Source organism: Anopheles moucheti, chromosome 2 (genome assembly GCF_943734755.1).
Source record: "Anopheles moucheti chromosome 2, idAnoMoucSN_F20_07, whole genome shotgun sequence".
Classification (NCBI taxonomy): domain Eukaryota; kingdom Metazoa; phylum Arthropoda; class Insecta; order Diptera; family Culicidae; genus Anopheles; species Anopheles moucheti.
This window is the reverse complement of record NC_069140.1, coordinates 61,497,977-61,516,381: the sequence shown is the minus strand read 5'-3', so window position 1 is coordinate 61,516,381 and position 18,405 is coordinate 61,497,977. Positions and strand designations below refer to the sequence as shown.

The 18,405-nt window shown below is 38.5% G+C and overlaps 3 protein-coding genes across 6 annotated transcripts; 1 reads left to right on the top strand and 2 right to left on the bottom strand.

Moving 5' to 3' along the window:
* Window positions 1-52: 52 nt before the first annotated feature.
* LOC128299301 (superoxide dismutase [Cu-Zn]-like) lies at window positions 53-1,295 on the bottom strand. The gene is made up of 2 exons (XM_053035219.1): window positions 1,130-1,295; window positions 53-666 (listed from the first exon to the last, which is right to left on the bottom strand). Exons 1-2 carry the CDS (start codon window positions 1,193-1,195, stop codon window positions 271-273), a joined length of 462 nt encoding a protein of 153 aa, XP_052891179.1. The 5' UTR covers window positions 1,196-1,295; the 3' UTR covers window positions 53-270.
* A 633-nt stretch (window positions 1,296-1,928) lies between these two features.
* LOC128300488 (moesin/ezrin/radixin homolog 2) lies at window positions 1,929-6,392 on the bottom strand. 3 transcript variants are annotated; one of them, XM_053036600.1, is made up of 7 exons: window positions 5,788-6,392; window positions 5,377-5,715; window positions 5,083-5,310; window positions 4,559-5,008; window positions 4,013-4,452; window positions 3,727-3,933; window positions 1,929-2,078 (listed from the first exon to the last, which is right to left on the bottom strand). In XM_053036600.1, exons 1-7 carry the CDS (start codon window positions 5,875-5,877, stop codon window positions 2,054-2,056), a joined length of 1,779 nt encoding a protein of 592 aa, XP_052892560.1. In that variant the 5' UTR covers window positions 5,878-6,392; the 3' UTR covers window positions 1,929-2,053. The 3 variants fall into 3 exon arrangements, with proteins under 3 accessions (XP_052892560.1, XP_052892718.1, XP_052892642.1); XM_053036758.1 differs by having other exon boundaries at window positions 3,803-3,933; XM_053036682.1 differs by lacking the exon at window positions 1,929-2,078 and having other exon boundaries at window positions 3,276-3,933.
* A 442-nt stretch (window positions 6,393-6,834) lies between these two features.
* On the top strand, window positions 6,835-15,712 carry LOC128297083 (uncharacterized). Of its 2 annotated transcripts, XM_053032646.1 has the most exons (5): window positions 6,835-7,065; window positions 10,446-11,136; window positions 11,553-12,098; window positions 12,454-12,643; window positions 12,783-15,712. In XM_053032646.1, exons 2-5 carry the CDS (start codon window positions 11,010-11,012, stop codon window positions 15,406-15,408), a joined length of 3,489 nt encoding a protein of 1,162 aa, XP_052888606.1. In that variant the 5' UTR covers window positions 6,835-7,065; window positions 10,446-11,009; the 3' UTR covers window positions 15,409-15,712. The 2 variants fall into 2 exon arrangements, with proteins under 2 accessions (XP_052888606.1, XP_052888607.1); XM_053032647.1 differs by lacking the exon at window positions 10,446-11,136.
* The last annotated feature ends 2,693 nt before the right edge of the window (window positions 15,713-18,405 follow it).

Genomic DNA, 18,405 nt, shown 5'->3' with positions numbered 1-18,405 from the left:
GTATCATTTCAACCATATAAATCGGACACAAAGTTTAGTAACAACACACGCATTTGAATTTTTCATTCATTTATTGACAGTGATGTACCTGTGTAGACCTTTTCCCCATGTAATGGAATTAATAATAGTTTTACATCAACTTTCCACGCAGATGGGGCATACATACATGTGGTTTTGTTGATCATTATGCAAGAACGTATTATGTCGTCTTGTCTGTTACCCGTCCGAGCAGACAGTGTGGCATATATTGATTGAATGATGAAGCATTGCTTAAATTTTGCACAATCCAATCACGCCACAAGCTAGCCGAGCTCCGGCATTGCCAGTGGATTTACTCAATTCATGTCCTCCCAGGCCCAAATCGTCCGGATCAGCATGAACTACCAACGAACGGCCTACCACGTTCAGAGGTCCGCTAAGAGCGATTTGGGTCACCGTCAAATCTACCTTTGCTTCACCAGTACCATCCGCAACAATGTTTCCCATGTCACCAGCATGACGCTCTTCAGCGGACGGTGCTCCGTGTGTTTTGCCGTGCGGATTGAAGTGAGCGCCTGTGGACATGCAACCGTTGGTGTTGTCACCGAACTCATGAATGTGGAATCCATGATCTCCAGGCTGCAGACCAGTTACCGAACCGGTCACTTTAACCGGATCCGACTCCACCTGCATTAATGGGATGAATCGAATTAATGTGATTGAATGAATGAGTCCCTACGGCTTATCAATTACAGTACTGCGAGAACTATGAAACCCGATAAGGTGTCATTGTTATTATCGTTCTTATTGTTGTGCTAAAGAACATGAAGTTCAACGTAATGGCGTCTTGAATAATCAGTGATAAAAAATGCAATCCGTCATGACGAAGCGCTTTTTTTCATTTTTTTTTTCTTGTCCAATCGTAGACAGAAGTTAGAAAAAAAAACACCGGTGAAAGAATTTCTTCCGCATGCATTGGTTAATTTTCACAGTTCCTAGAAACAACCCAACTTACATTGTGCTCGCATCAAACAAGATTACATAAAATTGCAATTGATTTCCGGGAGTGTTCGGTGCGCGGCAAAATGGCTTGGAAAGCTTACACAATCCGTCCGGCGACTAGGAAATTGAACTCTAAAACGGTACTTACGCTCTGTTCGAAGAAGATCGTTCCCTTCACATCTCCGTTAAGAACGCACACGGCTTTCAGCGGCATTTTGCAATCACGGTAGTATCAGATCCACCACTAAATGTATCAAGAGCAATATTAGCAGCAGACACAATGCAAGAAGCGCTCGCAACAATTCGGTGAAATGTGACTATATATGACAACTGTCAGTGTGCCTTTCGTATTATGACCAAAGAGTTACATCCCTTAGTTTACAGTGCGTTACGAGAAATGTAACGATGCACGCGCTTGGTAAATTTTTACAACACTAAATCCTACGATTGCTGCGACTGGATAATACGGTTTCGGCATTAATATTGCATTACCCCACATATTACACACCCGTACTGGGTCGTAGTAGTCTCTTTTGTTTCGGCGCACATTTTTTCTTCTGGTTCAGGACCTAACGAATTCTTTCGGTGTGCGTGTAATAACGTGTATGGCACTGTACAGTGGTTGCCCGTGGTTTTGACCATATCGGCTTTGTAGAGGTATTCTTTTTATTTAAATTTTATCAAACAATATATATTCCAAGCGTAGCATATAAATGTTCAAAGTTACTAAAATTCTTACATTACCACCTGGTCATCTTACTATTTTCAATAGCCAAATGGGAAGGCCACATTGGAGCTATTACCGTTGTGTCACACAGAATAATGAAAAAATAGATAATTCTAATAATCATAAAGCTCGATTTTATTGTCGATGATCAAACATGGCTTTGTATGTTTAAATAAAGTCTTTGCTTTTTTCAAACCTGTTGGAGACAAACAGGTTTACACGATTTCACGTGTTTGGTTCATTTGTTTCAATTTGATATGTTCGATATTTTTACAAAGCACCTTACAATAGTTGTCATTCCTGAGATGTGATGATGGTTGCGAGATTGTAATAACTCGCGATGCTTTATACTATCGATTCTTCCGGCTCCCTGTAATTTACAGATTGGTGCATCAGAGTTTGATATTAGTTTAGCTAACAATATTCGGTTGTGTCTTATATCGAACCCCGTTACCATTATGCATATCTAATAACACATGGACATTTGCAACGCAACATATAACAGAAAGTGAACCTCTTATGTGTATGGCTGCGATTGCATTATGCACACATGACTTAGTATGGTGGATCAACGGATAAAGCATAACATAGAATACCGAATGATTCGCTGACACAATTTAAATGTTTTATACTCTACATCATTATTAACATTTCAATATGAACAATTGAAACGTGATTTATGTTCCAAGGGAACATAAATAGAACAAAATCATACTTGTTTTTAATTTCATGAAATTGTGTATTTAGGTATAAGAATAACCAAATAATCCAGATAAACCAATTCCAAACCCGTATGTGTCTAATACTACCGTAAACATGTAACAACCATATACTCAAAATCACCACTGAACATTAAACAAACACTCACAAAACCCCACAATTAACATCAACCAATGAGTAACAAATGAGAGTGAATGTATAGAGTGAGGGTAAAAAATGAGAATAAGTACGAATGCGAATTTATAATCTTTATTATACACGCTGCACAATGCTTGAGAAACGAAGCAAATGACAATGTTGCTAATGTTGTAGATGTTGGCATATGAATATATAAAATATAAAACAAAATCTATTATGATAAACTATTCATAGTGATGGGTTCTGAAATCTGATATAAATTATAATACACACCATTCAGATAATACGCTTAACAAATCGTTATTTTATCAACTAAATACTGCATTTGTTTTCACTGTAACATAAGTCTGGAATACTATGTAAATGAAATTTTGAAATATTGAGTACGTGCAGTACTGTACAGTAAAGACGAAATTAAGTTGTAGGATTTAAAATATCCAGTAACTGCAATTTAGTTTTTATATGTAACAACTCTAATATCAAACTAATCTAAAAAAATCAATGTGTCTTCACTTTCACCACAAGCATAGCTTCTTTCGTACTCAACTCAAAAACATATAGCAAATTTCCAAGTCATGTTATATATCATATATATATATATATATATATATATATATATATATATATATATATATATATATATATATATATATATATATATATATATATATATATATATATATATATCAGATATATATATATATATATCAACCTAAGCGATAAATCTAATCAACGATTTTTTGAAATTGGCTTCAAATTAAGATAGTTGTATTGTAACTTAAACACTTTTTTAACATATTCAACGCCATCTTAAAATCGTGCCAAACGATTTCCATAAAACATCACTCAAATTCGGGTGATGAGGCGCTGAGTGTGTTAAATAGATCAAAATCAAATTGTGGACAAATAATACGTAGCTCAGTAATCTACAGCAATGTATATATTCAGTTGTTTTTTTACGTGGAACGTAGTGTTGCAATAACAAACCAATTATTTCAAATTGCCAGGGATGTACTGTATGTTCTTAAACAGCATGAACGGAAAGAAGCAATGAAGTGGATAATTTGTTCAGCACACAAAACGTCAAACTTTAAACAAGCGTACGCAACCAAGTCAAAACTAGACAACACAGTGTAGTACAGAGATTAAACACAACTTACAGTTCTTCAAAAAATGCTACTCGTGCTTTTGTTGAACCGGACTTAACCTTTTTCAGGGTGGAATATTTTGTCTCACCTAGCCGCAACTGCTCGGCATTGATATCATCCAGAGGACATTGATTCTCACCGATCTTTAGTTGTTCTATTTCGGAGCGCAGTTCTTTCAGCTGATTTTGTACCTGTTTCGATTTGGCCAAGTATTCAACCCTAGGTTCAGGATAAACTAACGTTAGACATGAATTCTGCACAATGACGTCCTCTACTGTCTCGTATCGTCCATACTTACCGTTCTTTTTCGATTTCTAACGAAAGTTGCTCCATGTCACCATCAGCCAAGAGATCATAGGAATGCATTTCATGCATTGGAGATTCCGGAGATGAGGAAGGAGTTATGAGTATAGATTCGGTAGATGTTCGGCTCAGGAAATTTAACAACTTTTCCTTCGCTTCCTTCTCTGCCACCCGTGCGTGTATCAGCTCATTTTTGAGCTTATCGGCCTCTAATGCTCTCTTGCGAGATTCCTCCATCATACGAGCAGTGAGCAACTCCGCCTCTTGGGTCTTTCGTTCCAGGTACATCTTTTCCTCTTCCGTTTTGCGTGCCGTCATACGCATGCGATTGATTTCCTGTTCTACCTCCTGTGCTTTGTGCGATAGTAACATTGCCTCCTCCTCAGCAAGTCGATTTTTTTCCGCCAACAATTCCGCTGCTTCCTCACTTCGGTGCTGCAATGCAATGGACAATGGAAAAAGAACGAACGTTAAAGGAAAAATACATTACAATCGTTCAATTATATGCGAGTGGCGTTTCAATAATTTCACAAATAGATACCAAAGCTTCATTGGCCGCTCGCATTTCCTCCTGTAGCTGCATTAGTTTCTGTTCCATTGCCGCCTTTTCTCGTTCCGCTGCCTCGCGCAGTTGCTTCTCGCGTGTTAGCTTATTTCGCTCCACTTGCCTCCGTTGCTTTTCTTCCTTTGCTTGGGCTTTCATTTGCTGAATTTCCATCGTATCGGGCTTGCGGCGTTTCATGTAAAGATCATGGTTTCCCACGCACAAATCTAGTATCAGCTTGTTGATACGAAGTTTCTGCGAGTAGAATATCACAGGCTTGGGATTTTTGCTGTCATTCGTTTTGACCACAAACTTTCGATCATCGAAACTGATGTGTAGGATCTCATTCCATTGGAACGTCGTCACGGGTAGCAGTTTGTTTTCCTTGTTGTATATGTTCAATCCTAAAGCCGTTACACCCAGCCAAACCTCTGTGTTTTTCTTATTCTGCAAACCAAGAACACAATAACAACCGGTTTTATAATGTTTGCTTTCGGTAGTCACAATAGAACAACTCATACCGTAATAGGAAAATAGTTAACACCGAACATGTCCAGATCCTGGGCTATCTTAAGATATTCCATTTCTGCCTCATCCCTGGACATGCCCCGATGATCTGCGTACCACGTTTTGATTCGTTCTTCCCACATCTGAGGTGTCATTTGGTACTGATCAATAACACGTTGCGGTAGCAGATTTTCGCTGATCAGCATTCCTGGCTTGCACACGGCTTCATCATAATCGCCGTACTGATAAAATTGATAGAAATAGTTCAGATAATGCCTACCGAACAAGATACGAATTGTTAACTATACCTTGGCCTGTACTGCGTATGAGGCAAGCAATACAGATGCTTCCGGAGGGCAGTACACGTCCATCGATAGAATGGCTTGTTTAATTTGCAGGAAAAACAAATGCTGCGTAACTTCCTGTACGAGTTCTTCGGCTACGTTTTCCGGAAAAAACTTGGCCAAGAATATAAACATGCAGCTTCCATTTGTCATGTGTACGCTCTGATCCTGCACTTTCTTATCCATCTTTAGCCATGACAGATTTCCTTTGGAGTCTTCGAACTGTAACCCAAAGTACCATGTTTCTCGAAGACCGATCGTTCTGCATATCAGCTCGAACAAGTATCTACCTGTTGCTCGATGCTGCGAACAAAAAATAATAATATATGCATTAAGGATTTTTCTCGGTCCTTGTTTTTTAGTGCCACAGCTTACCTCAAGGTGAAATTCAAGTTCCGAATCAAAGGTACACACTTTCACTGGAAACTGTTTGTTCGTTTTCTTTCGTCGAAAGGGAACCATCATATCGTACCAGTGGCCAGAACTATTTCTGTGTGTTGAGCTTACTTCCGTTTCCAATCGGAAACGCCCCGTCGTGCGTCGTTCAATGATAGAACTGGATATATGAACGGAGCAGAAAATAACACGCTCGGCAATAACGCGTTCTAGCACAAAACCGTGCTTCGATGAACCAATCGTAATGTGTGTGCTAGAATAGACACAGCTTCCTTTTGCTTACACCGTTACTGATCTTTTGGAATCGGGTTACTTTCAGCCAATAATTGCAACATTCGATAACTTGGCTGATGCTTTCTGTCTATGACGATGCTCGCAACCTCGGACTCACACACTGTATCACTTCACTAAGGTTATAATACGGAACATTGGTACGCACCGATGAAAATAACTATGCGAACATGGACCACCGTTCTTTCTAGCCGCGTATTATGACTGTTTTTAGTTGCAATTGTTAGCCAAGCAATAGCTAATAGCTGCGTAACAAACAGAGGAAACAAGCGACAACAGCGGGGAAAAAACCAATTCGATCATTTTCTGTTTTGACAGCACCTTTTCGCCGTGGGCTTTTCGCTTCCAAGCGATTTATGCCAAACAACTAAATCCGGTTTGAAGTTTGCGTGTGTATAAAGTGTCGGGTTGAGATGAGTCTGAGATTGCTGTTGATATTTTCCTTCAGCGCCATGTACACGGGTACACGTGTTATTCACACCTAGAATTAATTCTTTCACCAGCTTCCATATTTGCCCTTTAGTGGTGAAAATTAAAGATCATTGCATTATTCGGCACTTGCAAAGATAATCATGCTTGAAAAAGTGGAATATTTAGTTATGCCAAAGGTTTTACATGTTTGTTGATGCTGTCGTTATTATGGGCCTTCACTCTTGTTGCTCGATTTCATGGCCATCTGATTCACATCCCTAGCAGGCAAAGAAAAAAACGCACACAAAGTTTTCCTGCGGAATGTCTAGTGCAATTCCAAATTAAGCAGTTTTGTAATCGTTCATCGTAATTCGTTGTTCGGTTGAATTCGATTGTCTGCTGCTATCTAGTGTTACATTTTGCCAAATATTTGTGTGTGCCTAATACGAAGTGAACTGTAAAAAGCAACTACTTTTTATTTATGTTGTGTCCCATGGTATATTGGTTCTGAAACAAGTGGAATATCGGAGAAGTGGTCATAAATATATCCCCAAGGTAAACGGAATTCCTCGTCTAAAGGCAAACAAAACGCGTAATATGTGCGAGATGATTCATGTTTTCCGATAATATAGCAACACTCTAGATTTATTCTCACAATAAGTAAGGTCGATCATTTAGCGAGTAGGTTTATGTGCAAAACGGAGCGGAATTGATATCCGAAATAGATAATGTGTGCATGCCTGTTCATAGCAGAGGAGTGTACTTTGCAAAGTAAAATGAATGATGGCATAGCAAGTTTCTAAAAGGGGAAACAACGCGTAATGTAACGTAATGTGCCAGTTCTTCCTGTCCTTGAGGTTGCCGTGCGCGAGAAGTGCCGTTTGACGAAAATTGAAAACGATAGCACTTGTTCTAAACAACAACAATATAGAAATGGAGCTGCCCCAGTAGGCTGGTGAATGAGTTGAGCTATTTGCTAACGATGGAAGTAAGTTTTTTTGGGATATTGTGTATTCTTCTGTAGTATTCCTCTCTACGTGAACATCAGTTACTTTATGTGAAGCATCTTTTTCGCTATTATACGGGGACAATGTACGAACATTCGTTTACCTTGGACTTTGCGATTGAATACAGGTGATGGATTTTATTGGGGCTGGAAGCTCGCTCGGAAGCTATTGGCCTCTAAACGATTGTTGAATCGACGGTACAAGCTGCATTGAGTGGGGGTTGTAAGACATTGTTTTTGTCTGCCAATTTTGTGTGCCAACAGAACTTAGTGTGTTATGCTTCGACAAAAACAGGAACCACTTTATAAACAATAAGCTGTTGCTGTTGCCTAGTGGTGTATTAGTGACGGTGCCGGTCTTCACACGACAGGGCAGGTCCAAAATCCCATCTGGCAGAACCCTCCGTACGTAAGACTGACTATATCCGGCTATACGGGTAAATAAAGTCAAATAAAGCCATAAATGGCAGGCCAAAGCCTCTTGAGGTTGTTGAGGCGACAAAGATATGTTTGCGATCCAGTAACCACGTCCTAGCTGCGTTGAATGTAAAACAACAAACAGCACCACCGGTTGTGGGTTCGAATCTCTTGCCTTAAAGACCTACAGCTGCAAGTGTCTATCGAACGAACCAATAATAATAATCACACGCTTGCTTTTCGCTATGCAAACCTCCATCAATCGCATAATGTCATTTGGTTGCTAGAATATATAGCACATAGAGTGCTGCTACTTTTGAATTTGTTGAAATCTGATAAGAAAAAATCAAGGAGCGGGCCCGGTGGCATGTGATGGTAGCGGAGCCGGTCTTCACACGAACGGACCGGACCAAATCCCATCCGGACCAATCCCCCGTAGCAAGGACTGACTATCCGGCTACGTGGTAAAATAAGTCGATACGGGCCAGGCCGTTCTAACGAAACAAAAAAAAAATAAGAAAACATCAAAGATTTGACGTATCATTTTGTAAAAAATGTTATATTAAATGTTAAATGTGTAGAATTTGCCGTACTAACAATGCAATACACATTAGACAGTTTTTGTTGAATTATTTTCAATCCTCCGTTTAGATTTACAGAAACTGTAATGCTCACGCTTTTGGGTTGTTAAACAGATCGTTTACTGATTCCTTAATTTTGGAAAACGTACGGCTTAATGACATCGTTTGTTCAAAGCTAATTTCGCATAATCGTAAAATTTGTTGGACATGGAAAAAATAAAAATAAGACAACCAGTGAGCTGGAGATTTTAATTTTATTTTATTTTTGAGTCATGGACAACATATGTGATAACGTTTTAAAGCTTTGGAAAATGTTGTAAAACCATTGGAATATCGGAATGAATGATCCTAAAAGGAAGGAAAGGTTGACTAACAATTGTACGCAAAAATAATACGTACAAATCGGGTTATAACAGCTTGAATGGATTGTGTCCCTTATACGCAATACTGATTAATCGGCTATGAGTAATTCAAGTCTTCTCTCCCAGGCAGCTAAAGACCGTTAAACGTTTGTACAACCAAGTATAAAGAAGAAAACGTTGACGTGCTTTTGCATTCTAGCAGATTATCCACCTTTTTACTAAACTTCATATTCTACAAAACAAATTTTCGTTGACAAAAACAGTACAACGGGTTTGAAATTACAAACACGTCGCAATAATGATACTTTTAATTATTTATTTACGTACTTACTTACTTACTTGTTTGGCGCTACAGCCGCTTCACGGCATTGGCCCGCTGCAAGAGTCCTTTAAACCGCTCAGGTTCGAGCGCAATCCATTATCCCGGCCTTTCTGATGGTCGCATCAACGCCATCACTCCATCTCTATTTTCAAGACGACCTAAAAGGACTAGACCAAACAATTAGTCCCGAATCAATTAGACTTATTCAAAAATGAAATTTTTTAGTGCCATAAATAAGAAACAAATACCACAAACAATACAAAACTGTAATTAGTGTGGTTAGTTAGAATGAATTCAATTTTGAAACTATAATACAGTACGTCAATACTGGTCATTACACTGGTTAGAAACTTAAGCATTTATCTATAGTAAAATGAGAATCTGATAGTTATTTCCTTGCTGAATTATTTTAGTTACTTTAGAATTAATTAGTTATTAGTTACTTTAGAAAAGTGAATCCAAAGAAATTGTCATAGAGTTTGTAAATAATCAAAGAATGTAGTGAAAACGTTATAATTTTTACACTGAAAAATATTTTATATATTTTTTTTCACTGAATGTAAATATATGCAGCTTAATATTCACTTTCTATTTTAAGTATACAGGATCTCTTTGTATTTCCAAGGCTTCATACATCGATGTGGCAAGTAACTGAAAATTATGATCGTAAATCTTGGTCAAATAATTGCAGACATGAACAAAACTAATGTATGTTTCATACATGTTTCATGTATCTTGAGTGTGTTAATTGGAAGCTTGTGTCTTTTTAATATATCTATTACACTTTTAAAATTTTACTGCGCTAAATTTCTTTATTATCTTGGGTTGGGGGGGGGGAGGGGGGGGGGGGAATTCCATAGTGTGTTTTAGGAGATATGTAAAGTGTGGATCACTGCAAATGAGTTAAATTAGAGCTAAAATGTTTATGTGTATATTCAATCTATGAGTCCATTTGCAAGATGATACATAAATGATGGATAAAAAAAAATATTTTTCGTCAAAACAAAACTAAATAACAACTATTTATAGCATAGTTACTTACTTCTAATCCTGGACACCATGTAATCAAGTACCTCATTCAACAGCTCGTTAAAAAACACGTTATTTGTGTATTCATTCATGTTTGATCATATGAGATTTTGCGACACTAACATTGTTTCTACCATTAATATATCTTCGTTTTGTAGTGTATGGAAGTATAATTTCAAAACTAATCTTCGTGCTACTTTTTCTCATTTCTTTTCAAGCTCCTTTCATGTGCTGACAAACATATTCACTTCACCATAAATCATCAGCCGCAGTTGCTCATACACTTCCTTCATGTATTCAATTGAAAGCATCACTAACTCAAAAAACGCCTAAATAACTGAATAATAAATGAGTTTTGGTACGCTTCAGATAGTTTCGTCACGTCTGAACAATATTAAGACCAGACAGCTGACAAGAATTCAACCACGAAACAAATCTAAACCAGCAACAAGTGTGCAAGCTAATATTGGTTAAATGGCGATCTCCGATGTGTGGATAAAAACTATGAATAGTGAAACCTATTCTAGTATTACTGTAGAATCCTATTGAACATAACATTAAACAAATGATAATGCGGCTTTGAATTCGAAAAACTTTCCACGGTAGGTGGTGTTAGATATGGTCGATGAATCATTCCGTAGAGAATAATGTAAGCTGCGCAGGAGGAGAGAATCACAATCGGCACGTCGTAAATAACAACCGGCCCCGTTGTGAACTTAATCAATCGATAGCAATCCGGAGTGCAAAATATTCGCGCGAGATAAAAGCCAATAATTGGAACAATGAACATGGAGACTACTCATTTGGTCACGGAATTCATCACCCATACTGGAGCTAATACACAAGACGCTGTCAGCTGTTTGAAATCTTGGGAATGGGATTTGAAGAAAGCGCTAATCGATTACAATGGTATTTATGACCTATACCTAAGATATTGGTTGATATTCTTTTCTATGGCGGTGAATTATCTTTTCATCTGATCTGAGCTGATTTTGTTGCAAAGTCTTGGTTTTGTTTTGTCGTGCTTTATTTGTACAGATGTGTTTGGCAAATAGTAAATATAAATTCAAATGTTATTACTAAAACGATTGTACAAAATTATTTGTATATCATTGTTATTATCCATATGTATGCTAGTACCTTGCGCTTGATCTTGCTTTTAACAAATTAATTGTATGCATTATGAATTACAACATTGTGCAACTTTTTAAATGACCTTGAGCTTGTTTAATTCTTTTCAAATCCACATTTTCTTTGAGCATTTCAATAGCTGTTGCGCTTAGTTTGATATTAAATTAATTTCACTTCAACATATCGTTCGATAGATACTTCGACTACGGAATATTTCAACAACAAGATAAATGAAAATGAAGATCGAATGAAAGCACACTCATCTGCATCCACATCAACGCCACAATTGTACGGATCAGCTTCCACTTCTTCAATGCTGCCGTCAGCAACAACGAGATCGATGCTAACATCGGGTACATTTAGTAAAAATCAACGCCAGCAACAACCGCTACACACGCAACATATTCATGAATCACAATATTCATACGTTACTAACGGAAGTGTGATCGGAAGCAAAAACACCACATTTGGTGAAAGCAACAGAATTAGCAATAGCAGCAGCAATAACATTACGACCGTGCAAATGCAATCTCTATCTGCGGCGAAATCGCATCGTAATTCACAGTATAGCCATTTTAACAATTCCGGGTCTTCGTCCACCGGGGTTTCTATGGTGGGGAATGTGAATCCTGAGAGCTGCAGCAGCAACAGTGGAATGAACTACACGTCCGTTTTACAGACCCCGATTGTACATCTGAAGCCAATGCTCAAGAAAGCCGATTCGATTGATATTTTTGATAGTATGTTTCACGATTTTAAACATAAATAATATCGCCATTCTCTCAGTTCGTGTCGTATGCTACCTTTGTACTTTATTTACGGAATACTTGAATTCTCTATCTTCTTCACATTGTCACTTGAATGCTATGTTTGTAAAATTCAAGATACGCGATTTATCATAAACATAATGCAAGATGGATGTTTAATTGTTCTTGTGCAAGTTTACGACCAAACAACTTACGGAATGATTGATTCGTGCTAGAAGCTGTTCGTACGCTCTAAATATGCTTATGTTTTATATGTGTAGCATCAAAGGAAAGGAAAATGTGAACTAATGTTTTATGCTTTTTGTGTGCTTAATTTTTATATTTGAAGGCAAGAAATTGGAACGGGGAATTTCACGTGCTACCGAAAATGTAACATTGGTCTCGCGCGCCAGGCAAGAGTTTGAGATGGATTTTCACGCCCACATTCACGAGCAGAATGATAAAAATTTGAATTTTATCGATACACCGGATTATACGTTCACCCTGCCCGACCTTACAAAGTATACGGATGATTTTCGGTAAGAGGTAGAGAAAGAGAAAGAGAGAGAGAGAGAGAGAGAGAGAGTGAGAGAGAGAGAGAGAGAGAGAGAGAGAGAGGTTTGCTATCATATTGCCATTTAAATGTATAAATCATATCTTTTTCATTGTTTTTTTCAGCAAATTTCTCGAAAAAGATCTTATTGAAAATTCAACTCTCAACTCATTGGAAACTACAAACCGACTGAACTGGTGGTATGAATCAGGAGCCTGCCGTAAACTTTGGCCGCTGGCGACTACAGGTGATGGCAACTGCCTGCTGCACGCGGCCTCATTGGCTATGTGGGGCTTTCACGATCGTCGTTTGACGTTGCGTCGTACGCTGCATGACATTTTATCGAAGGAAGAATTTCGCGAAGCACTATACCGACGGTGGCGATTCCAGCAAACGCGTGTCAATAAGCAGGCGGGATTTGTGTTCTGTGAAACCGAGTGGGCTAAAGAGTGGGAGGAAATTGTGGCCATTGCTTCCCCAGAACCTAGGCGCAATTCCAAGAGCACCGGTCCCTCCCGTCGACGATCACTGTTGATCGAAAAAAACTTCGACGCTCTAACTGGTGGAACAAGTTCAACGCTAGCCAGCGATCGAGAAGACGAAAATGCCACATATGAAAGTTTGGAAGAGATTCATGTACTAGCACTAGCGCATATACTTCGACGCACGATTATCGTGGTTTCCGATGTATTTCTTAGGGACATTAATGGGGAAGCATTTTCACCTATACCGTTTGGGGGTGTCTATTTGCCCTTCGAAGTACCATCCAATGAATGCCACCGAGCTCCATTGCTGCTCGCATACGATATGGCACATTTTTCGGCGTTAGTAGCAATGGAAGCAAGTAACGATAGTCCACCCGCGTTAATACCACTAGTGGATGAAACGAATCAACTGCTTCCGATTCAGTTTTGTATTGACCCTGGGAAGGATTTCAATTGGCGGGAATACGATGGAAGTGATGGAAACTGGATTCTTACTGATCGTGAGCATATAGCACTGTTGAAAGAATATCTGGACATTGTGCATGCCACCGGTATTGAAAGTCCTGACGATGAAATCTACTACGATGATTACTCTGATGACGAGTATGAAAAAAAACTTGCAGAAGGAGAAATAGTTTTTGCATCCGACGAGAATTACAATCATAACGTTGGTACAACATCGATGGCGACAGTAAGCACAACTGCATCCTCGACGGTGACACCAATTGCTGGAGGAACAATAACTTCCATGACTGCTTCGAACCAATCATTACCGGCTAGTGGCAGTGGGAAAGATGCTGGAAGTAAAAGCAAAGCAGCAAAACAGCTCCAAAGTGTTGCAAAACAATTTGGCAGTATCGGTAAATCAATGAGTCGAAAGCTTCGTAAAAACATTGGTTCGATTACACGAATCGGTAGTAAGAATAGCCACAGCGGTAACAGCGCCGGAGGTGCCAATGGCAAAAAGTCTCATTATAATGATAAAAGTCATTATCGTAACGAATATCCGCGGTTTCGAATTTTGTGTGCACAACTAAAGTCTCGCCGCCATGAGTATCAGGAGGAGATGATAAGAAATTACCTTGAGTGTGCTCAAGAACGATATCTTGAAGCGGAAAAGATGCGCGATCGAAAAGAAATCGAGCGTCTTACGAAATACGTCGCCGAGGTAGGACAGTTTCGTGACCATGAGCTTGAATACGGCGGTGATGGAGGTGTCACTGAGCTGTCCGAAGTTGATGGAGGTGGGCCGGTTCATTGTATTAATGCTGGCTGTTTGAATTATGGTACCGCTGCGACCAGTTATATGTGCCTAGAATGCTATGCAATGCAATGCAAAAGAGAGTCATCTAACCCGAAATGTGACATCGATTCGACGGATTACACCCTTCGCTATGGTACGGGTAAGTCCAAATTTTATGCTGAAGCTGACATGGATGCGCACGATAGAATACAAAAACTACCCTCTGCAAGGCGCTTGAATGATCTCGATCAAACGCTCTACTTGTCACGCTCCACGTTCTACAATGATACAAAACCGGACGATATCCCCTTACCTACAGCCTCTACTTACAAACAAGCTGGTTTGGAACAGTCATCTAATGCGACTGGGCTTATCCGACAAAATTCTCAGCCGGTACAGCTTCAGCATCACCTCCATTACCACCACCAGCAACAACAACACCATCAGTCCCATTATCATAAGGGAGAAGAAGTGAATAAACCGTCACATCAGCATCAGCACACAGCTTCTGCTGCGTGCATGGAATATCCTCTCAGTGCCAAACCACCAACCGGTCCATCTTCATCTGGTACGACGACGTTCAGCTCTAGTGGCATTGTAGCCACTGTATATTCACCGGGAGGAAGTGGACATAGCGGTAGTCATAGTACGAACATACCTTACACACGTGCCGGAGCATTGTGTGTGGTAAATCTTCCCCCAGTGTCTAGCTCCGCTGATTCTACAGACACTGGAGTTACTGGGCTGTTTGGGAGCTCTCATAATGGTATAACAGGTACTGCACATGGGTCATCAGCTAGTACTAACGAAGCCATTCGATCGTTGCATCCATTTTCTTCATCGTCGTCTTCTTCCTCGATCGGTGTTGGTGTAGGAAATGGTGGACATCAAACAACACAACCAATCGTGAACAGTAGTCATTACGGCAAAAATCAGCTATGCCGCACGGAAGGGTGCAAGTTCTACGGTAGTATCAATACTAATTTTTACTGCTCCAAGTGCTGTCAAGAGTATAACATTTAATGCTTCCGTTTAATTTCACTGTTCCCATCATCCGTCAAACAGCATGGTTATACCTCCATCCCAAAATTTGGGGTTGCATAGCAAACGGTTTGTGGGGAATGTATACAAAATACTCAATTATTTTTGTTGCTGTACGTTTTAGAGTGTCACTTTCACTTATTCACCAGAAATAATACTGGCTGTTCAGATCAAACAGTTGTTTACAGCATAATAGAATACATAAATATAAACCAAAAAAAAACACAAAAGAAATACGAAGGATACAGGAACACAAAGATTATATTGGCTGTTGATGTAGCTTAGCGTAGTAGCGAAGTCAGTAAAATTGTGATATAATATAGGTCATATCCAAACTGAAACACGTTTTTGCGAATATTGGTATATCGATGTACATGTTTGACAAATACCTACGTTCAGGATATCGAATTCAAAATTTACGTAGTGCTCTATCTACTTCCTGTTCCGGGAAATACACATGCTTATAGTAATGCTGCGACAATGTGTGGAATGTTTGTATGGGAATAGGAAAGACACGTGTTACGTATTAGAAAGAGACAATGTTTAAACTCAAATTGTTACCTTAAGCATTTTTTTTTTGTTTTTTTTTCGAATCCAAATCGCTACGATTGGAAATTGGACATGCGAATGGTGTAAGAGGAAGCACATATATTTTGTGTGTTAGGTCACATTTAAGATTATTTTGTGTCTCATTTTTCAAAACTAATCTAATCGCACTTTGCTTGTACGATAGCGTGTTTCATTTCCTCTTAAAATGTGGTTCACACTGCTCTTTGCTAAATTTGCTATTTGTTATGAGATATGAAAATTAGTTTTTTTGTATTCCACTCGAAATTAGAGCTTGTTTGCTGTGCATGGACAGTTGTTAGAACTAGCCCGTATTTTTACCATTGAATTGTTTTTGCTTGTGTGTTTGTGTGTTATTCCAATTAGTGGATCATTCTTGACTTTTAAATCGATTTTGTCTTGTACAGATATGTTGCGTTTCCACTATTACTGGCGGCATACTGAATTATTTCTTTCGCGACCTATTTATTTTGTCATCAGGACGTTATCAATGTTATCTAGAACTAATCATAAGGTTTCAAAACTATACACCGAAAGGTTGCTACATTTCATTTAAACTTCTCTAATACGTTTATTATCTGCTAGGAAGCTTTTTGAAACAGCTAAAAGCGTCAAATAGTGTTTGTATAACTCCAGAAGCACTAGCAGTGAAAGTTATTACCAAAAGATCCTTCCAAAGTTTCAGAACGTATTAGTGTCGGAAAATGTTTTAGAAATTTAAACCAATCAAGCAATTGACCACAGCGATAATGAAACTAATATTTTAAAAGTTTTGCTTTATTTAACATATAACGATGTGAAATTATTTATGATCACTTGCGTTTTACCACTTATTCATTTCTCTTGTAATTTGCATCACTTGACTAATCATATGCGTAGGTTTTAAATGTTAGATGCTCCAATGCAGTGCGAAATTGAGTTTTAGAAAGCAGCGCAAACATGTGTAAAGCTCCAAAATAGATCATTGATCTAGCGACATCCGTAATTAGGTAGTCACACAAGAGAGTAATAAATTATACACGAAGGAATAGATCAGATGGCTCGATATATTTATTCTATACAATGCCCATTACCGAAGGTAAAGGATCTTTAGCGATCCCGGGTGGACGGTAGGCAGAGTCAACCAAATGGAGAAACCCGGAAAATATGGCGCATGCGCCTACGATATTTATATTTTATGCATAACCAAAGTTTGTGAATGATTTAAAGAGCAAATTGTTCTTTTGAAAACTATAAAACTGAGCGAAAGCATACTTGCGGTGCGAAGGGACTCAAGAAATAAACTGTTGATGATGTGAGCATAAATTAAAGGATTAGGAGATACACTAACTAACTAGCATCCGAAATCTTGCGATCGAAAGGCATGAACGTCATAGACCTTCTGCAGATAAGAAAGTGTAGAAAAAGAAGAAGAATCTTTTATCGGTTTTAGACTTTAGCGCGTTAAAGAAGTTTGCCTTCAATTTGGAAACAGTGTGAACAACCTTTTTCAATCCATATAACTTGATATACAATACTGATCTTTATAAACAATGCTTGAATGGCGCCAGTCTGTATCTTTAATCAATGTACACATAATAGGTAACATGTGGCATAATAGACATGGCCCTGATTAACTAACAGGCATCTTCCGGAAATCACATCGTTCCATGTTCCTTTCCGCTACATATCCCAGCATAAAAATATTTCCCATTCGCTGATCGTCAACCGTAAAAGAATCTGTAGCTTACACTACATAGTCCTCACGCAAATCGATGTCATCCATTAAGAACAAAAAATTGTGCGTGTACAAATTTATTTATCAAAACTATCAGCCATTCTTTTAAGTGATGGTCTACTGTTGATATGTGGTCCATTACTGTGGCCTTTTTGTTCTAGTAGTACTTCACCATTTTGTCGGTTACACCGACATACCGAAGAAAAACGATGAATTCTCTTTACCCATGGTATTAATTTTTTGAATCCGACACATTGTTGATCAACCTTTTTTAACATAGATTAGTTTATTGTAAAAAAATGATGGTTTTATAATTACATTCGTTGTCCAAGTAGTTTTTGTGACTCTATTTCTGTTATTAATAACGCAATGGAAGATCAGACATTTCGAATATTAATAAAATATTGCTTTTTGTTGGGAAAACTACGGTTAAAGTGCCTTGATAAGAATTGCGGAACACGGTCCCATCAAATTAAACTATTTTTAGTTCATATTCTGACTACGAACCTGGGCATACATACTCAATCATATGATACCGTAAGTTCTAGTTGTCGAATATCGATCATTATTCCGAGCACCAAAAAGGACATTGAATGAAGGTTCTACGATACGAATTAAACCTTTTTTTTTTGTTAACGGGGAGGGAACCTTCAAAAGGTACCCACCTAGAGGGGCTCATCGCGGCTAGACACCGC